General features: G+C 43.9%; 1 protein-coding gene across 1 annotated transcript in view; it reads left to right on the forward strand.

The window, feature by feature from the left end:
- LOC111155960 (cellular repressor of E1A stimulated genes 2) overlaps positions 1–14,351 on the forward strand; it is a 31,933-nt gene extending 17,582 nt beyond the window's left edge. Inside the window, exons 3-4 of the mRNA XM_022516441.1 lie at positions 11,134–11,247; positions 13,871–14,351. Of these exons, the coding sequence (XP_022372149.1) occupies positions 11,134–11,247; positions 13,871–14,018 (262 nt within the window). The 3' untranslated portion in view covers positions 14,019–14,351. The remainder of the gene's footprint in view (positions 1–11,133; positions 11,248–13,870) is intronic.
- The last annotated feature ends 9,430 nt before the right edge of the window (positions 14,352–23,781 follow it).

The following is a 23,781-nucleotide window of genomic DNA, read 5'->3' on the forward strand; positions in this document are numbered from 1 at the left end:
GATAAGGGTGTCAGCAGGGTTGGTTTCTTCTGAGGCATCTCCCCTGGGTTTGAAGATGACCTCCTGCTTGCTTGGTCCTCACGTGGGCTTCCCTCTACATGCCCCTCCCTTCTCTCTTCTTATAAGATCTGCAGTCCCATCTAATGAGGACACCACCCTCATGACCTCATGAACCTTAAGTCATCCATGAACCTGAATTACCTCTCTGAAGACCCTGTTTTCAGATGCAGTCCCACTGGGAGTTCATGCCTCACCACTGAACTTTGAGGGCCACACAGTTCGGTCCATGGCAATCTTCTTGCTACTTCATGATCAATACCACCACCAGCCTAGGCTGTACAATTCCTGAACTCTCCAGCGACTCCACCCTTTCAGCCCCCAAGAGAGTTGAGCAGGAGCAGCAGCAACAACAACATCACTCTCTTACGACAGGGCTTACGACAGGCCAGACACTCCTCTCATTACCTTACGTGAATTCATGCCTTTAATCCTCACAGAGGGATTCCAGGGGTTCCAGGAGAACCAATGATTTAAAGATTTTATTTATTTATTTGACAGAGAAAGAGATCACAAGTAGGCAGAGAGGCAGGCAGAGAGAGGGGGAAGCAGGCTCCCTGCTCAGCAGAGAGCCTGATGTGGGGCTTGATCCCAGGACCCTGAGATCATGAGGAGAGCCAAAGGCAGAGGCTTAACCCACTGAGCCACCCAGGTGCCCCAAACAGCCCCACAGTCCAACCCAGGGGTCAGAAAATGGTTTCTGTAGGGGGAGGATGGCAAATTTTGGAGGTGTGGTGGGCCGTACAGCTTCTGTCATGACTCCTCAACTCTGCCGTCGTAGCGTGAAAGCAGCCCCAGGCAAATGAATGTGACTGTGCGTCAATACAACTTTTTTTCAAGTAGACTGAAATCCAAATTTCATATCAATTTCACGGGTCATAAAATATTACTCTTCTTTTGGATTTTCTCCATCCTCGGACAATGTAAAATCCATTCTTCTCTGTCACACCAAACAGAAATAGGGCACAGGCCATCGTTTGCTTGGTCTAAACCAAGTGAGAAATAAAAGATTAAAGCTTAGGGGCACCTGGGTGGCTCAGATGGTTAAACGTCTGCCTTCGGCTCAGGTCATGATCTTCAGGTCCTGGGATGGAGCCCTGAGTCGGGCTCCCTGCTCAGCAGGGTGCCTTCTTCTCCCTCTCCCTCTGCCTCTCCCCCTGCTTGTGCTCTCTCTGTCTCTCTCTTTCTCTCCAGAAGAAAAAAAAAAGAAGATTAAAGCGGAGGGAATAGCGAAGCCTCACCTTTAACATTGACCAGCCAACATGGAGAACGTGGGCAAGAAAACTCCCGAATCTGACAGATTTACGCAGTCTGCCGCTTCACCCTAGACCTCCCTGAGCTGTGGCAGCTCTTTACAGCTTACGGCAGAGACAAGTAGAATAGAATGGGTACTTCCTGTAGGGAGATGTCAAGTATCTTCTTTCAGGTTCATCAGTTAATTGAAGGCTGAGTAGTGGTTATCCCCACTGTTAACCCTCCTCGTCACTGAACAAGAAGTCTCCCTGTCTCCCCACACTGACATCTCACAACACCACTATGAGGCAGGAACTCTTCATGTCTGTTTCTTACAGGTGAGGAAACTAAGGCTTAAAGAGTTTGAGTCACAGACAGGATTCAAGTTTAGGAGGCTGATTGGGAGCCCATCCTTTTTTTTTTTTCCTTAAGATTTTATTTAAATAATCTCCATGCCCCACGTGGGGCTTGAACCCACAACCCTGAGATCAGGAGTCACACACTCCTCCAGCTGAGCTAGTCGGGCATGGCAGGAGCCCATGCTCTTAGCCACCTCACTATATGCCTTTCACGTCATTCTGCATTTACCATTTATCAGAATACTCAGCCACACAGACTGTGCAGGACAGACAAGGGAAGAGCACTTTATCCTCCTTTCTCCTGGCTGTACCTGGCCGCAAGCAAAAGGGAAATGCAACCTGTCACCTGCTTCCTTCTCTCCTTTGATGTGTTGGAGAATAATCCATCATTAAGTTTTCTCACTTGATAATGAGATGCAGTGCCAGAAAAATCTTTCGAGGCAGGGGAAGGGAAATCATTCAGTCTGCCTCAAAAAGAAGAGCTTCTCTATCTTTAACTTGCTCACATTAACTTACTGTGGTCTCAGGTTTGTGTGAGAACAACATCCATTACTTCCTTATGATGCTCATCGTGCTTTTACAGATCTTTGAACTCTGTGAAGAAGACAGGCAAGAAATTAATGTCCTCACTTTCCAGAGAAGAAACTGAGGCTCCGTCCATGGGGCTTCAGCTCACAAGGTCACTGGGAGCGGACACTGGGCACTTCCTGTGACCTGGCTCCTCCACACAGCCCCACAGTACAGCGTGACATCACTCAACATCAGAGCTGTAGTCTTCCAGCCCCTTCTGTATGCTCAGCGGACAGGAATGGTAGAAAAATGGTTGAGAATTCCGTGAGTAAATAGATCTCACAGCATGTGCTTCTCCAAATAAAATGTTCACAATTTAATTTTTAGGTGGAAAAAATAAGATAAAAGCTCTATGTAGGATAGAATTCCAAGTTTATTTTAAAACACACTTATGCTATTTTCTAACATATTTTTATAGTCTCTAAATCTTCTACATGGAAACTAATTATGTTTTTATCTCAAAAAAAGAAAAATTTTTGGCTTAAAGTTTTAAAATACAACTACGGACTTTATCAATCTAAAAAATTGTAGGAAGAAAAACGTTCTTTTAAATGCATTCTCATAAGAAACAAAAAGAAGTCCCTAGGGGTCAAAAATGAAGATGAAACCAAAAACCAGAACCAGAACTCTAGTGGGGTTTACCAGTCTGGGAAAAATAGAGACTTCAGTGGTTTGGTTTTTTGTTTGTTTGTCTGTTTGTTCGTTCGTTTTTATTTGAGAGACAGAGTGAGAGAGAAAAAGAGCATGAGCAGTGGGACAGGGAGAAGCAGATTCCCCATTGAGCAAAGGTCCCAGTGCAGGACTCACTCCCAGGACCGAGCTAAAGGCAGATGCTTAACCTACGGAGCCACCCAGGCACCTGGAGGTAAAGGCATTTTCTGATTGGTTGGTCTGTTTTTTTTGTTTTGTTTTGTTTTGTTTTGTTTTGTTTTCAGGCTAAGGTTTTAATACAAATGGAAAGAAGAAACAATAGCTTGGACTGGGTCAGATGAAGAGTTGGAAATAAGGTCCTTATATAAAACCAGACCTCCAAAGAGCTACACTTTAATCTTTCGATTAAAGATTGGGAGATCTTATTCATTTTAGATATCCTTATAATCAATGAAGTGTATCTTGGGTATCTATTTCTAATGATTCTGTTTCTACTGGCTCTTGCTTTTTCCTGTGAATGATGGATGGAACTCATCTTTAACAAGGCTTTGTCTGAGAATCCTTTGAAGATTTCCCCAGGGATACTGAACAGCCCAAGAGAAAAAAAATAAAACTAAAACAGATACCGAATAGTTAAGGGTCCCTCAACAAAACCATCAAAGCTGACCACCTTAGAGTGAAGTCCGCTAGTCCGAAAGCCATACCCATGCTGTCAGAATTTCTAAGTGGCTTGGGGATGGCACATTTTAAAAATGAATAAACAGCCAAGGAAAGCATTTGAGGAAAATCTCTATTTGAGGAAAATCTCTACCATGCAAAATGAACAGATAGAAAGAACTAGGGGAAATTAAAACAATACAAAGAGAAGGAAACAATTATTCAGGACAGAAGACAATATATTGCAGAAGAATGGGCTTTAAAATAAAAACAGGACAAAAAAGCTTTTAACTGAAGCATTAAAAGGTAGATTTGATGGGGCGCCTGGGTGGCTCAGTTGGTTAAGCAGCTGCCTTCGGATCAGGCCATGATCCCAGAGTCCTGGGATGGAGTCCCACATTGGGCTCCTTGCTCAGCAGGGAGCCTGCTTCTCCCTCTCCTTCTGCCTGCCGTTCTGCCTTCTTGTGCTATCTCTCTGTCAAATAAATAAATAAAATCTTTTAAAAATAAAAATATAAATAAATAAATAAAAGGTAGATTTGAGGTAATCTCCCAAAGTAGAATAAAAAGAAATAGATGAAACATATGAGATGAACAATAAGAAAATTAAAGGACTAATCGAAAAGGTCCAGTAGTCAAAATAAAAGAATTCCAGAAAAGGTGAATTGAGAAAATAAAAGAAAAAATTATCAGTCATAATTGAAGGAAAATTCCCCAGAACCAAAAGACATGAGTCTCCAGGTTTAGAACTATCCCTCAAGTACCCAGAACAATGGATTTTTTTTTAAAGCCTGTATCAAGGTATCTTGTCATGAAATTTCCAGGGACTCATAGGTAAAGGTTAGTTTAGGAAAGCTTTCACAGGGGCAAGGGGAAGGTCACATACAAAAGAGCAAGGAACAGGGTCACATTGGGCTCTTTAATAGCAACACTGGATGGAGCAATGCCTTCAACATTATTTGGGGGAAATTATTGCAAACATAGCATTTACTACCCAGCCAAACTACCAATCAAGAATGAGAGTAGGGGCGCCTGGGTGGCTCAGTGGGTTAAAGCTGCTGCCTTCGGCTCAGGTCATGATCTCAGGATTCTGGGATCGAGCCCCACATGGGGCTCTCTGCTCAGCGGGGAGCCTGCTTCCTCCTCTCTCTCTCTGCCTACCTCTCTGCCTACTTGTGATCTCTGTCAAATAAATAAATAAAATCTTTTAAAAAAAGAAAATAATGTATTTAAAAAAATGAGAGTAAACTGGGGGCACCTTGTTGGCTCAGTCAGTGGAGCATGTGACATTTGATCTTGGGGTTGTAGGTTGGAGCCCCACACTAGGAGTAAAGATTACTTTAAAAAATAAAATCTTAGGGGTGCCTGGGTGGCTCAGAGGGTCAAAGCCTCTGCCTTTGGCTCAGGTCATGATCCCAGGGTCCTGGAATCGAGCCCCACATTGGGCTCTCTCCTTGGTGGGGAGCCTGTTTCCTCCTCTCTCTCTCTCTCTGCCTGCCTCTCTGCCTACTTGTGATCTCTCTCTGTCGAATAAATAAATAAAATCTTTAAAAAAAATAAAAATAAAATCTTAAAAAAAAAAGAATGAGAATAAATGTGATCACTATTTCAAACACACAAAACCTCAAATAATTTTACTTCCAATGTCCTTCTCAGAAAACTTACATATTTTGAGCAGAATCATTATACTAAAATGAGGAGAAGAAGTGATCCAAAACAGGAATGGGAAATTCCTCATTGAAATTGGGAGTTCTCCAGAAGACTGTCATGCAACAAGCTTAAAAACAAACAGTACAGGTGGGAGCCCGAGGATGACGGTTCTCAAGAAGGAAAAAAGGAACTCAGCGGAATACTGTCTTTTTCCTAATTGAGATACAGTTCCCATACCATAAAATTCACCTTTTAAAGTGTGAAGTTCGCTTTTAGGATATTCACAGTGTTGTGCATCTATCACTGCTATCAGAACATTTTTATTTCCCCCAAAATAAACCCCATGCACATTAACGTTCTTTCTACATTCCCTCCTCTTCCAGCCCTTCCAGTCACTAATCTTCTGTCTCTATTAATTTGCATATTCTGCATATGTATATACATATACACTATATGTATACATATATGTATACACACACATACACCTTGAAGTATCTTCAGAGTTTATTCATGCTATCAGTGCTTCATTCTTTTTTTTTTTTTTAAGAAGTAAGGGCACAGATTTTATGAAGAAAATTTTTTTTTTAAAGATTTTATTTATTTATTTATTTGACAGATCACAAGCAGGCAGAGAGGCAGGCAGAGAGAGAGGAGGAAGCAGGCTCCCTGCTGAGCAGAGAGCCCGATGTGGGGCTCCATCCCAGGACTCTGAGATCATGACCTGAGCCGAAGGCAGCGGCTTAACCCACTGAGCCACCCAGGCGCCCAATGAAGAAAATTTTTTAAGTGATGTCTACACCCAACACGGGACTTGAACTTACAACCCGAGATCAAGAGTTGCATCCTGTATTGAGTGAGCCAGCCAGGCTCCCTAGTACTTCTTTCCTTTTTATAGCCAAATAATAACCTGTTGAATGGCTAGCCCATATTCTGTCTATTTTGAGGCCATTTGGTTTAATTCTACTTTGGGGCTGTTCTAGATAAACCTCTAGCAACACCAATGTACAAGGTTTTGTATGAACTTACGTTTCAGTTCTTTTGAATACGATTAAATATATCTGGTGTTGGTTGTGCTAAAGGAAAAGTTGGGGAATTACTAAATGGGAGGCTTGTAGAAAATTAAACAAAAAAGAAAAAGGGGAAGTTATTACTAATTCCAAATGAAAACAAAAGGTTGTATAAAAAGTTTATTCATAGTGGCTTATGTAAACACTGTGTTCATTGTAAACACAGTATTTATATGAGTAAAAATAAAAATTATGGCATAACTACTTAGGGAGGAAGAGACAGAGAGAGTGTGTGTGTGTGTGTGAGAGAGAGAGAGAGGGAAGGACAGAGATGCAGAAATTTGGCCTCTAAAATATTTAGCGCATCTTTTAGTAACCGATAGAGCAAGAAAACAACAACAAAACCTGCAAAGATATAAGAGATTTGAAGACACTCGAGATGCTTGCTGTAATGGTAACTTGTAGAAACTTGCACCAAACAGTTTGAGAATGTCCATTCTGTTCAGGCACGCAGCAACTGACCATGAGGCTTTAAGGCTGATTTTAACAAATATCAAACAATAGACACCATATGGATAACTTTCTGACCAAAATGTAGAGTTGGAAATCAGTAACAGTGTAACTAGGGGAAAAAAAATTATTGGTTAAAAATCACAGTTTGGTGGTGCCTTGGGTGACTCGGTTGTTAAGCATCTGCCTTCGGCTCAGGTCATGATCCCAGGGTCCTGGGATCGAGCCCTGCATTGGGCTCCTTGCTCAACGGGAAGCCTGCTTCTCCCTCTCCCACTCCCCCTGCTTGTGTTCCCTCTCTTGCTATCAAATAAATAAAAATCTTTAAAAAATATATTACAGTTTGAACAAACTCACTGTATTAATTCCATGTGCTATACAACAAATTAACCCTAGTGCAGGGACTTGGGATAGCAGGGAGCTGTTAGCTCAGTTTCTGGGGGTCACCATTCTGGACATGGCTTAACTGGGTCCTCTGCTCAGGGTACAAGCAAGATGTAAGTGGGGCTGCGTCCCATTATGGAGCTCTGGTTCCCTGTGAGTTGTTCCTTGTGGAACAGTTCAGTTTCTTGTGTTTGTAGGACTGAGGCCACAGCTCCCAGAAGCCACCACAGCTCCCAGAAGCCACCACAGTCCCCTCCACAGCCAGGGAAGGTCACCTCCAAGCAGCTGACCTCTTCAAGGCCAGCAGGAGAGTCTTTCCCATGGGTAAGACAGTCTCTGTCTCTCCCACAGTCTCTAAGTCTCTCTCACTGGTGTGACACCTTATAAGCATAGGCTTACCATCCCTTCACCTTTGCCATATTCTTTTGGCTAGAAGTGAGGGCCATCTCCTACCCACACTCTAGGAGAAGGGAATGTACAGGGTGGCGCCCTAGGGGTAGAGATGACCGAGGCCGTCCCAGAATTGTGCCTACCACGCTCACTGATAGAATAAGAAATGCTCATGGAAGTGAACAGACTTAACCCCTCGCTGACTATGAAGTTTTTTATTAAGGAAGAATTTACATTTTAATAAGTCATATTCATCTACCTTTGTGGTTTGTGCATTTTGTGTCTTGCTTAAGAAATTCTTTACAACCCTGAAGTCATAAAGATTTTGTCCTTAAAGTCTTAGTGCTGGGGTGCCTGGGTGGCTTCAGTCGGTTAAGCATTTGCCTTCAGTTCAGGTCATGATCCCAGGGTCCTGGGATCGAACCCCGCGTCAGGCTCCCTACTCACTGGAAAGCCTGCTTTTGCCTCTTCCTCTGCCGCTCCCCCTGCCTGTGCTGTCTCGCTCACTTGCTCTCACTCTATCTCAAATAAATAAATAAAATATCTCTTTAAAAAGTATTACGGCTTTGCTTTATACATTAATCATTAATTCAAATGTAGAATTTACTCGTACAAGGTGTGATATAGGGATCTATTTTTAGATTTTTTCATATAGATAACCATTTTTTTCAGCACTATTTATTGAATAATTAGAACCTCACCTGCTAATTTCTAACTCAGTCTTTGTCATATGTCAAGTAACATAAAAGTGTGGATCTATTTCTGGGTCTTCTGGTCTGTTCCCTGGGTCTGTCCTTGCACTGGTACCCACTGCCATAATCAATATGGCTCTATAGTGGGGCTTGCTACCTGGTAGAGGAAACCCCTCACCATATTGCTTGTCTTTATCATGGTTTTGACTATTCTCAGACCTTTGTTATCCCAGGTGAAGCTTAGATTCAGCTTGTTTAGTTCTATTTAACAAATAGTAGGACTGGGAGCGCCCGGCCAGCTCAGTCAGGAGGAGCACATGATTCTGGATCGCAGGGTTGTGGGTTCAAGCTACACATTTGGTGTAGAGATTATTTAAAAATAAAATCTTTTTTAAAAAATCAGAATTTCAGTAGAAGGACGCCTGCGTGCCTCAGTCTGTTAAGCATCTGCCTTTGGCTCGGGTCATGATCCCAGGGTCCTGCTCAGCGGGGATCCTGCTTCTCCCTCTGCCTGCTTGTGTGCTTGCTCTCTCTCTCTCTGTCTCTCTCTTTGACAAATAAATAAATAAAATATTTTAAGGAAAAAAATAGTTTGAATTGAAATTGCCTCATCTATAAAGATTAATTCTGGGAAAATTGCTATTTAATTGGGCTTTCTCATTCATGCATATGGGATAACTCTCTATTTAGACCATTAATACATTTCAATAAAGTCACAAGTTTTTCCACCAAGGTATTACAAAATTTTTGTTAAATTTATCTCTAGGTATTTTAGAGGTTTTGTTGCCATCTCATATTCTTTTTTTAAAAAAGGATTTTATTTATTTATTTGTCAGAGAGAGCACAAGCAGGGGAGCCGCAGAAGGAGAGGAAGAAGCAGCCTCCGCACTGAGCAGGGAGCCCGATACAGGGCTCGAACCCAGCACCCTGGGGTCATGACCTGGGCCGAAGGCAGGCACTCAACCAGCTGAGCCACCCAGGAGCCCCTTTCTTATATACTTTCTAATATTTAAAAATAGTTTTTTGCTTATAAGTAGCAATGCAGTTGTTTTATAATCATTGTCCTTGACTTCAATGATTTTGCTGATCTTTCTCTTTAATACTAATGTTCTGAGTGTGAATTTTCTTGCATTTTCCTTTGTATACAGTCATATCCTTTGTGAATAACTATAACTTTATTATTTCCCAACCTTTATACCTATTTCTATTTCTTGTCTTACGACAAAAACCACAATATCTAGTAATATGGACATGCTTGTCTTTTTTCATGACACATAACATATGTGTAGGATTTTGATAAATATCCTTTGCCCTAGGTTGCTGGGAGTTTTTTTAAAAAATTATAAATGGAAACAAAAGCAAAATATGTAATTAGGACTTGAAAAAAGTTTTAAAAAAATTTCACATCAAGTCCAAATTAAAACAGGCATAGGATTTGAACAGACATTTCTGCCAAGATATATACATGGCCAATAAGCACATGAAAAGATGGCCAGTATCATTAGTCAACAGGGAAATGCAAACAAAAACCACAGTGAGGTATGGCTTCGTATTCACTCAGCTGGCTGGAAGGAAAAAGACCAAGATGGGTGTTGGCCGAGATACGGAGGAGCCAGCCCGGCACACTGCTGGTGGGAAGGCAAATAGCACAAAAGCTTCTTGGAAAACAGTTCTGCTGCTCCACACAGAGTTAAACGTAACCTTGGCGATTCCCTTTCTCACAGTTCCACTGCTGAACAACATGTCCACACAAAAACACGTGCACACGTGCACGTGGCCACATTATTTGTAATGACCCGAAAGCAGGCCACAAACCAGATGGCCGTCAGCTGATGAATGGATGAACACAACGGGGTCTAGCCATACAAGGCGATAATATTCGGCAATAAAAAAAAATGAAATACTAATTCAAGCTACAGCACGGATGACTCTTGAAGTCGCGATGCTAAGTGAGAGAAGATAGTCACAAAGACAGATTCCGTCTGTCCTGGCAAAACAGGCACATCTCTAGAGATGGAGAGAAGACCAGCGGTTTCTTGGGATGGGGTGCAGGGTCAGGAGTGAGGAATAACTGCTAGTGGGTGCTAGGGTTTGGGGGGGGTGATGAAAATGTTCTAAAATTCAGTTACGGTGATGGCTGCACAACACTGAGTACCCTAACAACCCTCCACGGTTGAAAGGGGGATGTTTATGTAAATATATACATATAAGTAAAGATGTAAAAAATTAAACTTTAGATAAACAACAAATAATTTTCTCACATAACTATGTGTCATATAATATTTTATCTGGCAACCCTAATGAGAATTTTTAATTAGGAGAATTATATTAGATGTCATACCATATCATGTCATATTCTTTTAGCATTCTATTTCACCAGAGAAAGGATCATATCCAGAAAACAAAATACACCCTCACTGCCAGGTGACTCCTTCAATGAAAGCAAGTCTTAGAAGAATTCTGCCACCGCGGGAACACTTCCAGCAAGCAGTCACACGTGCAGTCGCACTAACATTCTCATTGTTTCCTGCGTCCCATATGCGGAGCATGGAACCTCCTCCTTCTGATAGTGATGTCTGAAAACCTTCACCTTGGTCACCACTGCCTTATTTAGGAGTACCACTCAAAGTGTATTTAAGCGAGTGCCACCCCCTAGAGGTGTGCTAAGCAGCATCATGATTCTGGACAGCGGCTCCCAACCGCGGTCTTACAGAGTACCGGGCTGGTACGTGGCCCCTGCACAAGGGTACTCCGGGTGTTTGCTGCCCCGAGGGTGCAGACCGGAGTGTTACTCACCCAAACACATCTTCCACGTGGCCCGCATCAAAATATGTTAAAGGAATCACACACAATCTAAAAACCTGAATGATAAGACCCACCACGTGACTATTTTTCATTTTTAATAAAATCTTTGGTATTTCAGGCTGACGTTCTATCATCTTTTAACATGTGAAAAACGTTCTTTGAGTGCAGAAAAAATATCGTTGACCCGGAAGACCCCCGATGCGCCCGCTTGACGCTCACCGGCCAGATGATCGCCGTGTCTCCAGAAGAAGTGGAATTTGCCAAGCAAGCCATGTTTTCAAGGTTTGTGTATGCTTGAAAGTCGGTTTGCCTGGAAATTCACTGTTTAAGTTGAAGTTTAAGAATCTTGAAATTGAGGGACGCCTGGGTGACTCAGTTGGTTAAGCATCTGCCTTCAGCTCAGGTCATGATCCCGCGGTTCTGGAACTGAGTCCCAGTTTGAGCTCCCTCCTCAGTGCTTGGAAGCCTGCTTCCCCCTCTGCCTGCTCTTCCCCCTGCTAGTTCTTTCTGTCTCCCTCCCTCACAAATAAATAAATAAAATCTTTAAAAAAAAAAAAAAAAGATCTTGAAGTTGAAGAATCAGGGCTCTAGGGGTCGAATGAGCAAGAGGGCAGAGCTTGGGAAGCGGGGAGGAGGGTGTGGGCAGGGAGGGGTGGTCTAGGGGTGGGCTGGAGTGAGGGGGATGTCCCTGTAGGGGCCCCCTGGAGTACAAGGTGAGAGCTGGGCCAAGGAGCAGCAGGTATCCTCCTCGGGGTGCAGGTGATAAAAACGGGCAGATTAACGCTTTGTCTAAGTTCGTGAAAGAGTGACATGACAGCAGGTGGTAAATTGGAAACGCCACCCACAGCCCCAGGAGAAGGGAAGATTTTCCATACAGGGGAATCATCAAATAGGTAAACGAAGAAAGGAGAGGGGAAGTGTGGTTGCCCACTGCCATGGAAAAGGGGTTCACACACACAAGTAGAGAAAATGGGAATGAACTCTGGAATTGGATCGCGATTGGATACATCAACATGAATGCAGGATTTTCAGAACATAGGTTGAGAAAAGAACACTCGTTTTGTGTGTGTGTGCGTGCATGTGAGATACACACGCACACACACACACACACATATATATATTTAAAGATTTTATTTATTTATATGACACACAGAGAGAGACAGTGAGAGAGGGAACACAAACAGGGGGAGTGGGAGAGGGAGACGCAGGCTCCCCACTGATCAGGGAGCCCGATGCTGATGGCGGGCTTGATCCCAGGACCCTGGGATCACGACCTGAGCAGAAGGCAGATGCTTAACGACTCAGTTATCCAGGTGCCCCTGAACTCTATTTATCTTTATAAAGTCCTCTTTCTTTCTTTCTTTTTTTTTTTTTTTAAGATTTTATGTATTTAACAGAGAGAAGGAGAACTCACAAGTAGGCAGAGAGGCAGGCAGAGAGAGAGAGGAGGAAGCAGGCTCCCCGCTGAGCAGAGAGCCCGATGCGGGGCTCGATCCCAGGACCCTGAGATCATGACCTGAGCCGAAGGCAGCGGCTTAACCCACGGAGCCACCCGGGCGCCCCAAGTCCTCTCTATTTCTAAACACTCCTCTTTCCGTGTTATGGCGGGCAGTGAGAAGAGGCCAAAATCTTGGGTAGGCTGCGGGGTTTATTAAATTCATTTCCTGCTCTCTGCATCACGGCAGGCGCTGTGTTGACACATTTTTTAACACTATGTTCCTGGGCCCCTTTATCTCCCGCTTCCACCAATCTCGTCTTTCCCTTCTCCGAAGGCCCCACTGTGAGTCTCCCGAGCTCCCTCCACCTGCCACTCACTGCCTGCACGCGAAGCCGCAAAGCCGGTGGCCCCTGGATTAGGAACTCTTAAACCTGCCCCGTGCCAGCAGGGGCCAAAATGCGTTCCAGTTCCACGTACAAAACGCATTTGCTTAAAATAACAACAAACCCTTTCATTCTCGAAGGCACCAGTATTTGGAGTGTTGGGGCATCAGATCAGCAACTGCGTTTCAAATGGTTTGGGGGAAAAGAAAGAGTTTGTTGTATTGTACTTTCAACCTCTCTGGGTGTTTACAGTTACTTCAAAACAGATTGTCTCTTGCAAAAGGCCGTCAGCCTATTATCACGTCTCCGTTGTTGCAAATAGCCTTCCCAGTCTGCGCTTGGCCTTCGAGTTTTGTTTCTGACATGTTGAGATAGAAACCTAATTTTTTATTTTTATGAGTTTAAAAGAAGTGAGCCCAGTGCCTGCCCTTAAGAAGAACGCATGTGTTCTTCACGTGAGGGAGAAAGCCAGTCAGGAAGTAGAAGGTGGAGTGTGACGGGCCCTGTCCTTCCCGGCTGACCCTCCCCTTGGTTCAGCAGTTCTAAGCCTGTGGCAGGAGTGGGAATCTTCCCACCAACAGCTGTTTCAGGGCCTCGAGATTCTTTTGAATTTCCATACGGAGATGCAGAAAGCCTTTCTTGATGTTTCCTGCTATCAGCAACCATGTTCGCCGAGCCCTTGCCCTGTGCAAGTGCTCCCTGTATGCATGTGGTCTGCTGCCCACTTGGCCCCATGACCTGGCCACCGTCATCCCCCATGACGAGTAAGGAGACCAGGGTTTGAGAAGGCAGATGGCCCGTGAAGCCTCAGAGCCCATCTGCCACCCACCTGGGATTTGAACCAAGGCACCTGGGACAAGGCTGGTTTGCCCCTCTGTGGACGTGGCCGTTTCCTGCCTTCCCGAGGCTGTCCCCCACCCCATCCCCGGTTCCCTGGCTTCTGCCTCTAGCCTCAGCCCAGAAGAGGCCTGGGGTCCGGAGGCCTGATGACCTGGCCGGTGCCACGGAGACGGGACCAGTGCCCCAGGAGGGCCCGGCCGCTAACGGGAGCCACTGTCTCGTGACCTCTCCTTTACTTCTGCAGACACCCCGTGATGAGGAAGTGGCCTCGTCAGTATGAATGGTTCTTTATGAAGATGAAGGTAGAACATATCTGGCTGCAGAAATGGTATGGAGGAGTAGCCGACATTTCCAAGGAGGAGTACTTCAAAGCAGCCCCAAGAAAGGCCTGATGCGGTAAGAAGGTCCTCGGGGTTTGCGGGAAATGAACACCCTCTCCGTGGCACTGCCCGCCGGCGCCTGACAGCTGTCTGTCCATTGCCGGCTTCCCGGCCTCCCTGTTACCCTCCCCACAGAACGAGAGAGGGTGACCGGGGAACCCCGTGCCAGGCTGGAGATTGGAGTGGTCATTTGCAAACCCCCAGCTCATGCAGGTATACGTATATATAACCTCTGTTTGTATCTTATTCCACCCGGTCTCACCGACTAGGGAATCATCATTGATTGTCAAAGTGACACGTGGAGACAGTTGCCGTTCCATTCCTTAGGACCAAAAAAAAAAAAAAAAAAAAAGTGTGTGCCATGTGATTGCATTGTATTGTGAGAGTATTTTTGTTGCTAGCTCCGCCCAAAGCAGTCTTGATTCGAAGCTCACAGGGAGCACGAAGGAGCTAAACCTGCATCACACGGCCACGGTCTTGCGTTTGGGGTGAGCACACAGGACGGGTTGTCTCTGGAGTCCTCATCGTGCTACTTACCAGACTGCAGATGCATTATCAAATCCCATTTGCTAGAATGTCCTGGTCACTTAGGAAGCCTTGGTCCCACTGTAACCTGACAAACCGCGTGAGAACACAGAGCCCTGGGCGCAACCGCATTCTGTGTAAGCCGACCGTGGTGATTCATTCGTGGAGTGGGACGGCTTCAGCACCAAGCTCCCCAGATCCCCACGGCTAATGCTTCTGACGGAGGGTTCCCGTCCCTTAGGCACGAGGAGTGGCATCCAAAATAAGAAGCATCTCATTCTGTGGCGTGTAGGGAGGAGAGGGGGGAGGTAAGGAAGCAAGGACCATGTACAAGGAAGCAGAGAAGGTGGTAATTGACGGCACGATCCCTGCCCAGCCTGGGACCAGGCCCTTGGCAGGGTCATCTCCTGTCAGCCGTACAACCAATGAGACTCATATCATCGTTGCAACTTATAGATGAGGAAACTGGGGTCAGACAGGCTAAATCAGCGTCCCAGGCTCTGACTCACCACACATCATGGATGGAGCAAGAGAGTCACTGAAATGCATGGGGGTCATTGAATCAGCAAAATCAGGAAAGTGAGGATTAACGTGCCTGTCACTAATTTGCCACTGTTAACTACCAAAAAAAAAAAAAAAGTCTCTGAAATTTGATTGTTACTACAGATGTAAATTTTTACAAATTATATGCAGGAGCTCCTGGTTTTGAAAGAAACGACATTGTACCCAAGTACACATCTAAGGCCTATAGAGGACCTATGTGTGTACATCCAAGACCTCTTACATTGAAGTCTATAAAGATCTAGCAGTACCCAGTTTTCCAACTTTTTATAATGGCTATGAACCCTCTGTGGTGGGTTAGGTGTGTTGTATAACATCAAAACATGACACTATCTGTAGGAAATTTACATTTCCTAAATAAGTAACATGTTATTAATGGTTATACTTTTATTTTAAATATTAAGACATGAACACAGTTTGAGATATCAAAATATTTTTAAGTGCCTGTACTAAAAGCATAGTAAGATGCACAGAATTCTTTTTTTGTCAAAATCCAATTCTCAAAAGAGTTCCTAACAATAACAATTTCTAATACATAAGAATAAGTTCACATTGATGGTACTTTCTATCTCTGAGTTAAAAATTTTCGCTACCCCCAGTTTAGAGGTAAGAGGGGGAAACCGGAAGGATAAACCACCTATCTCATAAGTCAACCTCATACCTTAATTCTTTGGGCATCACTACCTCCAGGTTCTGTCTTACGAATAATGTTTATATGCTAAGTTTGCTTTTATAATCAGGTTCCACTCAGCTCATTAAGCCCTCTCTGTTGCTTCAAGGGGCTTTGCAGTGTGGGTGCCATTTATAACCACTAATGAATGTTATTGGTTATTTATCCAAACGTTAGGAAATGAGGTCTACACAGGTTGGATGATAAGAAGAGTGTTGAAAGTGCATCTGTGTAAGAATGATGGGCCCCATTCAGGCCGGTATGTTTCAGCAAATCTCTAGAAATTTACATTGATGAAAATGTTGAAGGGTGTAGGAAATTCTACACATGGCAATAAACAAGAAAAATTAAATGCATATGATTAGAAAGAAAGTATCTCTGTTTACAGATGACATGATTGTCTGCATAGCAAATTCCAAAGAATCTATTAAAAAAAAAAAAAAAAGAAAACTCATAGAACTAGTGGGCTCAGCAAGGTTTTGGGATACAAGGTCAGTCCACAAAATGTAATCACATTTCTAAATATTAACAATGAACAATGTGGAAACCAAAATCAAAAGCACAATACCATTCACAGTCACTCCAAAGAAAATAAATATTTTGGTATAAATTTATCAAAACATGTACAACATCTATATGCTGAAAATTAAGAGATGCTAATGAAAGAAATCAAAGACCTAAATAAATGAAGAGATACACCATGTTCATGGATTGAAAGACACAAAGTATTAAGGATGTCAGTTCTCCCCAGATTTATCTACAGATTTAATGCAATTTCTGTCAAAATTCCAGCAAAGTTCGTAGACATATCCAAGTTTTTCTAAAAATTCCAAGGTACAGACCTTGAAATAGCTCAAACACTCTTATGAAAGAAAGATCAGTAGGAGAAATCACTCTATTCAATGTAAAAATTTATTATATAGCTACAGTAATCAAGACAGTATGGTTTTTATTGGTGGAGGCACAGACATAGATCAATAGAACAGAATAGAAAATCTAGAGAAAGAACCACACAAATACACTCAGTTGGGTTTTGTATAAAGGTACAAAAGTAATTCACTGGAGGGGAGCATAGTCTTTTCAACAAATGTTAGAGCAATGGGATATCCAGAGGCAAATAAAACCTCAGCCTAAACCTCGTACTTTATATGAAAATGAACTCAAAATGGGTCACAATCCTGAATATAAAATGTATAACTAAAAAACTTTTTTTAAAAAAATAGAAAATTGTAGGGACCTAAGGCTAAGCTTCAAGAATACTTTGATTTGACGCCAAAAAGCACAATCCATAAAGAAGAGTTTGAAAAATTCATCAAAATTTTAAACTTTTGCTCTGAAAAAGACCATAGTAAGGGAATGAAAAGGCAAGCTACAGCCCAAGAGAAAATATTTGCAAGCACATATCTGACAAATGACTAATACCTAGAATATATGGAGAACTCACAAAATTCAACAATTTTTTAAAAAAAATCCAAATAAAAAATGGAGAACATATACAAACACTCCACTGAAGAGGATGTACAAATGGCAAATAAGTCCATGAAAAGACACTCAACATCATTGATCCTTAGGGAACTGAAAATTGGAACCACAGTGAGAGAGAGACCACTGTGCGCTCAGCACAATTGCCAAGATCAAGTAACAACACCAGATATCAGCAAGGGTGCAGAGAAACTGCTTCAGCCATACAGAGCTGGTGGGAATGTAAAATGGAACAGCCACTCTGCAGAAGCACTTAGCAGTTTCCTGTAAAACTAAACATGCAGCTGCCATACCACTCAGCAATTGCACTGTTGGGCATTTATCCCAGAGAGATGGAAACTTATGTTCACACAAACACTTGTTCATGAATGTTCATAGCAGCTTTATTCATAAAATTCAAAAACTGTAAACAACCAGATGTCCTTTAATGGGTGGCTGGTTAAACATGTGATACATCCATGCCGTGGAATACTACTCAGCAATAAAAATAATTTCCCATATGAGCAACAACTTGGATGACTCTCCAGAGAACGATGCTGAGTGAAAAGTCAATCCCACAGGGTTACGTGCTGTACAGTTCCGTTTATACAACATCTTGAAATGCAAAATACTAGAAATGGAGAACAGATTAGAGGTTGCTAGAGAGGAGGGTAGAGGAGAGGAGGGAGTGACACAAGGGATCCTTATGACGGAAACGTTCTGTGTCTTGACTATGTTAATGTCAAAATCCTGGCTGGGATACCATATGGTTTTGCAAGATATTACCCTTGGGGGAAACTGGGTAAAGGGCAGACAGGATGACTTTGTATTGTTTCTTAAAACTGCATAGGAATCTACAATTTCTGCAATTATCTCAGAATCCATAATTACCTTGGAGTAAAAAATTTAATACAAACAAAATAAAAGGTTTAGCTTAGGTTAAGGCATTTATGCTATCTCTTGTTAGTCCCTAATGAAAACAAAGAACTGAACTATGCCAAAATCTAGCAGAACAGACATTGGTTGTCTTTGGTTAACCTTTAATCATACGCATCTGTGAAAGAGGGAGAAGATTTAAGTTTCCTTAAATGTATTCAACTTCAGATTGAATACAAATTAATAAGAATTCAACTTATCTCTATATAGATTTTATGTGGGACACTTAAAAAGGAAGGATATCTTCAAGTTTCTGACATAAGCATGTTGAATAAGCTATAGGTACCCAAGTCTATACATACTGATTCTCCCCTGAGGTTTATGGCAAAGAACTGTACTCCCAGCAAACTTCCTGGAATATTCCTAAATATTCTGGGAAAGAACTCTTTTGTTTCTATCAATAACTATATCCTGACCCCCATGTTTTTATTTACAGTGATTGTACATATCCGTCATGTTGACAGAAAACATACAATTCTGATGTTGTTTCAATATACCTTGTATATATTGACACATTAGGAAACAGTTATTTTTTGGTTGAACTGTATTTCTGCAACTTTTTCAGAAAGTCTGTATTTCACTTTTAATGAGTTAACCATCAAATACTGCTCTGAAAATAAAACATGTCTAGAATAATTTATTGATGCACATTTGATTGCTGTAACAGCAAGCCTGTTATTAGAAAATTTGAATTATAATGAAGCTATGGTTTGTCTATGCTATGTAATGCATGTGGAGTGTGAAATCTATTTTCAACACTAGACATGTCTATTTAACCAAAGACTGTTTCATTCTTGATATGATTCTCAATTAAATAAAATTATGCTCAATTAAATAAAATTATGATATTTATACATAGTCCTTTCATGTAATATTGTAAATTGACATTATTCTATTCCTAAGAAAGTAGACATTATTATAATATATCAGCAGTTAAATTTCCCCTAAATAGAAAATAATTAGCAGGGGAGCTTTGTCAATAGGATTCTTTAAGTTTCTGAGTACGATGCACTTAACTTGCAGACTTGAAAATGCTGATGTAGCCACACTTTGGTATTCCCGCTCTTGGAAGTATTTGCCATTTTTAGGTACCTGTTATGCCTAGAGCTTAGGCTTATGAAGAAGCTCCCTTTCACTGCTGAGAAAACACACCCAAGGAGTCCCACATCAAGGGTGGCACAAAAAAAAAAAAAAAAGACACAGGTCTGCAAGAGTGATTAATCCTGCAACTTTCATAGACCAACTGATATCCTGGCTTCTTAGAGATATTCCCATCCACCACTTAGAGACCACTCGGCCCATTTACCCAGGACTGAAGGTTCTCCAGGACACGGGGCTTTCAGTGGTAGAGTCAGGAAAGTCTGGGCAAATGGAGATGGATCAGTCACCCCCCTGACTGGACCTCAGGGCCTCTGGTCCTGAGCAGATCATCTCCAGAAGTGACTCATCTCTGACACTGTGCCTTCGGACACCTTCTGCAGCCGCACCTTCTCTCCTACGGCCTTCTGTCCTGCTGCCAGAGTCCCGAGGTTCTTGATTCATCATCTGAATTCGCCTGCTCAAGGAGTGACCCACCACAGGGTAAGATTCCATGGAGAACAAGGCCCTGTCCTCAGGAAGCTTCTGTTTGGTAAATAGTCTGTAAACAACCAGGTTTTTAAGCCAGGTCTTCTGGAAATGTCTGTAGATTCTCCAACACTTTGGCCAGTATCCCCAACATCCCTGCTGCTTTCTGTTGGAACCACCTGGCACACCTCCCCACACCCTCCCCCAGCCACCCCTGCCCTGGATACACTGGCTGTTCATCTCTGCAACCAAGTAGAACACAAGAAAGCCACAGCGCCAGAATTGGTCCCATCTTAGATCCAGGGCCCACATCCTCCCTGGGGCCCTCCACACCTCCAAGCTCCTCCTTGGGTGCTCCCCCTTCTCTCAAGCAGATGTCAGGGCCACTCCACAGTCTTCAGCCCTGGGAGCCCACGCCCTCGTTCCCCTCCCCGGGGACTCTGAAGCCTTCGGATGAGCACCACCTCAGCTCTGTTCAGAATTGCCCATTGCCTTCCCTCCTCTTCCAACAGGCTCCCCTGCGGAGAGGTTTCCCACCACAGCTGCAGGATGCAGTCACCAGCAAGGACAGGTGATCCGACGTAGAAGCCAGCACCACGGAGCAGGGTGGGACAAGGGGGAGCTTCGGGTGTTCTTTAAGGGTAGCAGATACGCCTCATGATGGGAACTAAGCTGGGGAAAGAAAGAAGTGAAGGAGAGATGACCTCAGGGAGAAGCTGGGCCAGCTGTCAGGGGACCCAGGACAGCAAAGAATAGCTGTGCTAGCCTTGAAAATAGTTCAGTTATCTTCCTGTCAAAAATGGGTTTATTCAGGAATGGTAGAGAATGGCAACTTGGGCCAAGCAGGCTGTGGCGAAGTCCACGCAATTCCACAAAACAAAGGAGAGGAGGGTCTTTCATAAAGGAAACAGGGGAGGTGGGTGAGCTGTTACAATGTTCATTGACGTAAACGGGGAGTTCAACATGCAGTGGCTTTTCATGGGCTGAGTTGTGACAGTCTCCCATTGGCTGGGCTGTGGGAGTGGGGAGGAGAGAACCCATTCTCCCTCCTGCCTGGAGAGTGGAGTGGTAGCTAACTCAAGTGCCTCTCCTGGTGCTGGATAATTAATTCTTCGCGTTGGGTCTGCAATTGACAACTGTTGGCAGGGCGTGAGAGCTCCCCCTGCTGGCCTCCTCACGTCATGTTCAGTGAGGTTTCCTTTTACCAATTTTCCGCAGCTGCAAGGGGGCACTTGAGCCGACCAGCTGCAAGGCCAAGTCGCTGTAAACACGGAGACGTGGGAACTAGTGCTCCATAGAGCCGAACTGTCAGTTATCACCACGGCCAGGCTGTGACTGTGGGAGGCCGCTGGAGTGACCAGAAGATGGTGGTGAAGGTGAGCCAGATGCCTCCGTCAGTGAGTGGACAGTGAGCAGGAGGTGGGAGGTGCCAGCAGGGAGGAGGGAAAGAGGGGCACCTGAGCCCCATGGCGGGTGCTCGCCATGTTTGTTTGTGTTTTTTTTTAAGATTTTATTTATTTATTTGACAGAGAAATCACAAGTAGGCAGAGAGGCAGGCGGGGGATGGGGGGGACAGGAAGCAAGCTCCCTGCTGAGCAGAGCACCGAGTTTGGGGCTGGATCCCAGGACCCTGAGATCATGACCTGAGCCGAAGGCAGAGGCTTAACCCACTGAGCCACCCAGGCGGCCCCTCCACCCCACCCCCCCGCCGCCATGTTCTTGACAACGCTTGCTGAGACTAATCTCAAGTGGTGCTCCTTGAACGAGTGGGGCTGTTTTGTCTTGCTCTCCTGAAGGAGTAGTGATTTCAAATAGAGCGGCATGGCTTGAATCTGTTGTTTCTCAGCTTCGTGAATTTGAGAAATGAGTGAATCCCTTGAATCCCGGCTTCTTCGTGCGCACAGCGGGAAGAGTATCACCAAGCGCATGGCTGAGCACAGGGCCATAGAAGGCATGATGTCCCGTTATTTTCACATTTCATATTAGCCATTTGTCCGTGTGTCAGACTCCTCGGTAAGACTGTGAGCTGCCTGAGGGGGCTGATTTCACACTGTGCCGTGTTCATGGCTCGCAAGGTAAGCACTCGACTAACGTTTTGGCCAGAGCCCCTCCCCAAGTCCCATGGGTACCTTTCACGGACACATTTTTTTTTTTTTTTTACTCCTTCTCCTGCTGTGACTCTCATCCCTAGCCTTCATGCCCCTCACTGAGATCGTGCGTCCTCCTGGACACTTCCAGATAAACGGCTGACCCTGCCAGAGCTGCTGACTTCCCAGGCTTCCAAACCTGGCGTATTTTTCAGGAGAGCCTGGCAAAGGATCGCTGCGCCACCTGCTGGCGATACCCGGGAACTTCACCCTTTTCAGAACCTGGAAGCCGGGGACAAAGAATCCCGAATCCAAAATGCAGGATCCAGGCCAGAGAGAAAGTGCGGCCCCGAGCCACCTTTAATGAAGTATCCGTGGTGGACATGAATGCACACCACGCTCTCCCTTTGAAAACATACGCAGATAAGTGTTTTCCCGGCACATGATGACAGGACAGATACAATATGACATTTTGATAGTGATTTTTAATTAAATGTCTAATTATTTCAATTATTTGTAATTATTTATATGTTAATTGTTTATAAAAAAATTATTTAATTACGACAGTTCCTGTCGTTGAACTGCTATAAGCTAGGTTTTTCACATACTTAAAAAAAAAACAAACCTCATTTAGTTTTTACATCTGCCTTGCAAGGAAGAAAATGCTGCTGTTTTCCACGTGGGAAACCTGCAGCTCAGCAAGCTCTTCAGACCTGCACTCCCAGCGCGCAGGACCAGGTAGGCAGCCCAGCAGGTACTAAACCCAGGAAGGGATGCCTGGGTGGTTCAGTTTGGTTAAGCACCTGCCTTTGGCTCAGGTCATGATCTGGGGGTTCTGGGATGGAGCCTCACATTAGGTTCCTTGCTCAGCAGGGAGCCTGCTTCTCCCTCTGCCTCTACTGCTCCTTCTACTTGTGCTCTCCCTCTCTCTGACAAATAAGTAAAGAAAATCTTAAAAACAAAAACAACAAAAAACAAGACTGACTCAAGGCTGTCTGACTCCCACCGCCCCTCCCCCCTCTCAACACTTGTAGGGGTTTCAGGAAGATCCTGGTTCTTTCCATGTAATTTTCCTTCCATTCTCCACCAGGGTGAGTGGCCATCCCTGGCATGGCCTCAGGTTTAAGCAGGTGCCGCTTCCAGCAAATTGAAGGACTGCTGATGTGTGGTCCAGGCCTGCTACGAGCCTTTCGTTCACCAGGTGTGCCCTCGTTATCACCTGCCCCAACCCTGGGAGGGAGGTCCTCCTCTAATTGCCAAGTGAGAAAACCTGCCGGGAGTCGCGGGGCTAGGAATCGCTGGTACCTCACGTCCATGCTCTGAGCCACCACTCAACAGGCTACTCTGGGGATTTTTCAGTATCAAATTGTGATTCAAATTTTTATCTTGATTTGGTAATATAAGAATGGTAATGCAGACCCAGTACCCCAGCCAGGCAGTAGGTCCACACCTCCTTCCCAGCCCCCCATTTCTTGGCTCTTCCAGCCCTTCCAATGTCTTTGTAGCCAAGTCCCTATATTAAATCCCTGTTTACTGGAATTTTTAATCTAGAGTGTTTTTCTGATTGGACACCAATTAACACCTTCTAACAAAGAAGAAACATTCTTGGCATCGATCTCTTAGGCTCTCATGGAATAAAAAAAACATTTGTTCCTGCCTTAACTTACATTTCCTGAGTCATACAATGTTTTAATTACTTTTAAGATCATGCTCTGGACCTCTCTGACGTGAACACCACTTTTTTATAGATAATTGTGGAAGAATGATGTAGTTGACCTAAAAGTATTTGGGAACAGTGAACAGTATGACTGTTGGGAGTTGGTTGGTTCTGAAACATAGCAATTATTTTTTATTGTATTCATCTGTGGTGTACTACATTCAGCAAAGTAGCTGGTGATTTTTTAAAAAGATTTTATTTATTTATTTGACAGAGATCATAAGTAGGCAGAGAGGCAGGCAGAGAGAGAGG

This window comes from Enhydra lutris, unplaced genomic scaffold (assembly GCF_002288905.1).
Source record: "Enhydra lutris kenyoni isolate GAN:26980312 unplaced genomic scaffold, ASM228890v2 scaffoldscaffold44, whole genome shotgun sequence".
Classification (NCBI taxonomy): Eukaryota; Metazoa; Chordata; class Mammalia; order Carnivora; family Mustelidae; genus Enhydra; species Enhydra lutris.